This window comes from Stigmatopora nigra, chromosome 16 (assembly GCF_051989575.1).
Source record: "Stigmatopora nigra isolate UIUO_SnigA chromosome 16, RoL_Snig_1.1, whole genome shotgun sequence".
Taxonomy (NCBI): Eukaryota; Metazoa; Chordata; class Actinopteri; order Syngnathiformes; family Syngnathidae; genus Stigmatopora; species Stigmatopora nigra.
Window position 1 is genome coordinate 11,482,724 of NC_135523.1, and position 4,953 is coordinate 11,487,676.

Consider the following 4,953-nt stretch of genomic DNA (forward strand, 5'->3'; position numbering starts at 1 on the left):
ACGAGTGTTATGGAAGTGGCAGATATCCCGAGTCCTTGCTGCCTCCTCGGAGCCCGATACTGGGTGAGATGTAGGATAAACAATCCTTGAAAGAAGTCTGTTTATGACCTCGAGCACTTTCCGAACAATAGGAAGGATGATTTAACAAATTATGCCGGGTGTCACAGACCACCCTTATAAATCTCACGTTCCCGACGTGCTTCAAAGTCTGCAACTCCAGCATTAACCATCAACCTTTCCTTAATTCCACGTTCCAAACATTTTCCTAATACTTATCACACCCCGACATGCTTCGAATCGGCTCCTATCTCTCTCTCGACTCTCGTCGGGGTTCACCTAAATTGTTAGACGTAAAATTTTAGCACTTGACTCCAATTCCTTAACTCCGTTTTATCCCACGTAACAATGGAGCGTGTTAAGCATCGGAGGAGACAGACCAGTGTTGAGTGAGTTAATCCACAGATGATTTATTCCTGACAAATTGATCCATACAGAGTTCCGGGTCTCCCTCCCATCGAATAAACCCGCTGAGTGTCGCTGTCCCCAGCGGGGGATGAGAAAGACATCGCCCAAACCAGCGTTTGCCTAGTTATAGTAATACAACAATGAATTTTCATTCGATGATTGACAATGAGATGCGGACTGGTCCACGACTGTCAGGAGGGGTATTCTTTGAACTCTACACTCTCCACCCTGGAATCCACATGATCAGACCTCTGTCTCTGCTTGACCTCTGAAGTCCAGACCATCTGTCTTCTTAACAGCGTGAATTCAACCTCAAAAGAAGAATCTCAGACAGAGCCTTTTGTTCATTGTAATCGAGTTAACAACGAGAGTTTAATCCTATGGTAGTAATATCAAAGTGAACCAGCTACAATAAAATGAATGAGTAAAATGTCATATTCTTCAGTGGGTGGTGAATTACAGCCAATAAAAATGTCTTTTTCCATTGTAATATCTTGTTTTGTGGTGTTTTTTCAGTGGGTGGGTACACATTTTTATTTAGTTAATTTCCATGGGAAACGTTGATTTGAGATACGAGTAAATGGACTGGGGGACTTTTTGCACGGCAACGCGCTCGTAACATAGCATTTTTTTAATGAACTTGGATTACGATGCAGACACACTCAAATATACATTTAATCTAAGCTTACACTAAACTTAATTCTAATTTTGTTTTAATGTTTTTTATACATTTCTTCCTTTCAGATGCAACCTATCGGGCCTTTTTGCTTGTGTATTCCCCTCAAAATATTCCAAAAATTATGCAAACAAATGTCCTCAAAATAGGATAACGGACGACCACTTCCCAACAGGTAGTATATACGCCAATCGCACTAATGGGAAAAAAACATCCCAAAAAATGCAACACTCTGCCCAGTGCTCGTAGAGACATTACACAAGGGAGTTGCGACCAGAGACATTATGCCAGGGAGTTACGACCAGAGAGTGCCAATTATGTTCTTATGAGCAGCTTCTTGCGTCACGGTATGCTTGTATATCAAAATTTGTATAATATAAATATTTGCCAGACGTTTTACTCATATCTCAAATTGCTCGTATGTCGGGGCACTTGTATGTCGAGGTACCACTGTAATTAGACTTTTTATTAACTTTTATTCATCCCGATTTCAGTAAATTCACTTTGTCGCAATAACAAAAAAGTAGCAAGCACAGACAGGAAAGGACGTTGGAGACCTACGTAAGCCTGGAACCATACACAGGATGTCCACAAAAGGTGCAAACTGAGACCGAGGTTGAAAGTATGGAGAATCACTCTTCCAAGCTGATCCGCACAGTCCCCCAGTAGTCTGGAGCTGATCATCAGGACCGTTAGCCTTCCTTGTCTTGATCTACTTAAGCTGTCCTAACACCTGATCAACAGTAGCGGAGAGGCCGGTAGGGGAGGTGAAGCACATAATACAACACTCCTGATACTCCCTTTGCAGGCTGTTGAACGCTGATAGCTCTTCCATCTTATTGGAGAGAAATCTTGCCAATCTGTTTTGCCTGTTTGTGTTAAGAAGCTACATTATGGGTGACACAAGCAGTTTTTTTTAATATTAATTAACTTGTTTTTCATTCAATAAGGCAGCCCGGTGGTGCGAGCGGTTAGCGCGTCGCCCTACAGCTCTAGGGTCCTGGGTTCAAGTCCAGGTCGGTCCACGTGCGTGGAGTTTGCATGTTTGTATCTGGTTTCCTCCCTCATTCCAAAAACATGCAGGGTAGGCTGATTGGACATTCTAAATTGCCCCTAGGTATGGGTATGAGTGTGCATGTTTGTCCATCTCCTAGTGCCTTGCGATCGGCTGGCCACCGATTTAGGGTGTCTCTCGCCTCTGGGCCGGAGACAGCTGGGATTGGGTCCAGCACCCACCGCGACCCTAATGAGGATAAATCGGTTCGTAAAATGAGATTAGATTTTCATTCATACCGAAGAAAAGCAACATTATAACACTTTCCATTTGAAACTTAGTAAATGGCACTCCAGGCCACTACTGGGATTAAAACAGCTGTTTTATGTTTCTTACAACAAACCCATTGCATTCAGTTCAATTAAATTTCACTCTCATCCTTCTGTCCTCCCACTTTCTAGGGTTTGGATGCATCTCCGGTAGGCTCCTCTCCTCACATCACTGAGCCTTATCGGGCAAAGAGATATTGGCTTCCTGCTCTCGCTGCTCCTCTCTCCATTTTGCCTTCCGCTCCATGTTCTGACCCGTCAGAGACTCATTTCTCGCAGCTGCCTGAAATCGATAGAATTAAAAAAATGGAAAAATCAAAGGGATTCAACCCAATGCTAAGCCCATCAATATTTAAGTACACAGTAATACCTTGAGATAGGAGTTTAACAAATTCCAGAATCTAGGCCATATGTCAATTTACTCATTTTTCAAATACATTTTTACCATATAAAATGACTAAATACAAATTAATTCGTTCCCACATTCTGATAAAAAAATAGGAGGTTACGATGGAAAAACTATAAAGACTTGAAATTTGGAGTTTATCCCCGTTTTGGAACAAAAACACCAATATATGGGGAAGAAAACAACACTCACCCGTTTGCCCAGAACGACCATCAACAAGCAGCCCCCTATTGTGGCTATCATCATTATGTAGCAAGCTTTCACTCGCACTCTGTTTCTGGCAGTGTTAAGCATTTCAAACCTGTGGTACAAGAAACAAAATGCAGGTAATTTGGAAATCAGTGATGTCATGCTGCTTAGTGAATCTGTAAACTCTGATGTATGATTTTCTTCTAAATAAATGAAATCTGTTTGAAAATAAGTGCTGAATACATGGGCGGAAGCTGAGTACAAGCGAGTGCTGAATCTGCATAGAAACTGTTCTGGTCTGAAAACGCCAGTTATTGTCGTCACAACTTGAAACCTAGTGTTGCCACAGCCTTACGCCTCCCTTTACCACTATATAAATCAGTTGATTTAACATGTTAGCAAGGAACAATACCAAAATGCCTTTAATATTGGAGATCGACCGATATGGGGTTTCAGGACTGATACGTTTATTGTTAAGATACTGAAGAAATTATCAAATCAAAATAATCTATTCTACCCATATATCTATTAAGAAATATAATAAGTAGTTTTACAACTTATGTTCATGTATGTTATTGAATGTACAATTCAATTCTTTGTTTGTATACCGGCAAGGCAACAGGGGGGTTAAATATGGGGTGGTGCTGGTGTGCATGAGTGTGTTTATTCCCAATAAAGGAAGCCACATTTAAGCCATAACGTCAAATCCCTCGACAAAACAAGCAACTGGTCATTTATGTTAGCATCTTTGAATGGAGGCAGCAGAGGCGCGGCTGCAACTGAGCCAAAAAAACCCAGTTGTAAATTAATTTCATCATATCGGCCGGTCGGAATAAAAAAAAAAGGCTGATACCAATATGCGGTAAATGTCCAAATACTGACCCGATAATCGGGCAACGTATAAAAGTAAAGACGAGGCAGAGCGTCGTTGCGGAATTGCGACAAGCGGTCCTCAAAGTCCGTCCTTCTTGCAAGTGAAAATCCAATTGGGTGCCTTTCCCCTTTCATTCTGAATGCCTTAATGGATGTCTCACGGCAAACCGGACATTTAAATGGTCCTTCTGAGCTGGGGGGGGGGGGGGGTTAATATACCTGATGGATCTGGCAGACCGTTTGATAGGAATGTGCTTTGGCTCTACACCTAGAGGCTGTTACATTTACAAAAGTATGCATCAAGAAAGAGGAATGACACCCTTTTGGATTTTCATTTGCAAAGAGCATGGACATTGAAGACGGCTCATCGCAATTCCCCAATGGCGTTCTGCCGTTTCTTTTTTTTGTCCATTTTGATTACATTGTAAGGCTCAGATTACATAGATGTCCCAACTCTAAGGGGAGGGGCGGATTCCACAATATATGTGATTAAATGTCTGTTGCCAAAACAGTGCGCCGCCATACGAGCAATTTGAGATACAAGTAGAATTTCATGCAAATATTTATCACCAGATACGAGACAAATTTTAATATACGAGCATACAGCGGACGCGAGAGGTTGCTCATGAGAACATCATGGGCACTGTCTTTCTGGTCGCAACTCCCTCATGTAATGTCTCTCTCTATGAGCAGTGCGATTGGCGTATATACTACTTGTTGGGAAGTGGTCATGCGTTATCCAATTGTGGGGACATTTGTGTGCATCATTTTCGGAATATTTTGAAGGGAATTATTCTATCAAGGGTTGTTTGCTTTTGTATTCCGAATACAAAAGCAAACAACCCTTGATAGGTTGCATCTAAAAGGCAGGGTGGAGGCGGGAAAAGACAGCGATGAACGTCAGTGGCGTACCGGCAAACATTGCCCGAGAATGGGGTAAAATCCAGCCGAAAACAGCATTTATTGTTTAAATACAAATACTGGAGCTTTTTAGACATCAGAACCGGGGCCAGAGTATCAT

The 4,953-nt window shown here is 41.9% G+C and overlaps 1 protein-coding gene across 1 annotated transcript in view; it reads right to left on the reverse strand.

Moving 5' to 3' along the window:
* Positions 1–440: 440 nt before the first annotated feature.
* Positions 441–4,953, reverse strand: part of fam162a (family with sequence similarity 162 member A) — an 11,734-nt gene continuing 7,221 nt past the window's right edge. Inside the window, exons 4-5 of the mRNA XM_077735759.1 lie at positions 3,063–3,171; positions 441–2,747 (exon numbers count right to left, since the gene is read on the reverse strand). Coding sequence (XP_077591885.1) covers positions 2,634–2,747; positions 3,063–3,171 — 223 coding nt within the window. The 3' untranslated portion in view covers positions 441–2,633. The remainder of the gene's footprint in view (positions 2,748–3,062; positions 3,172–4,953) is intronic.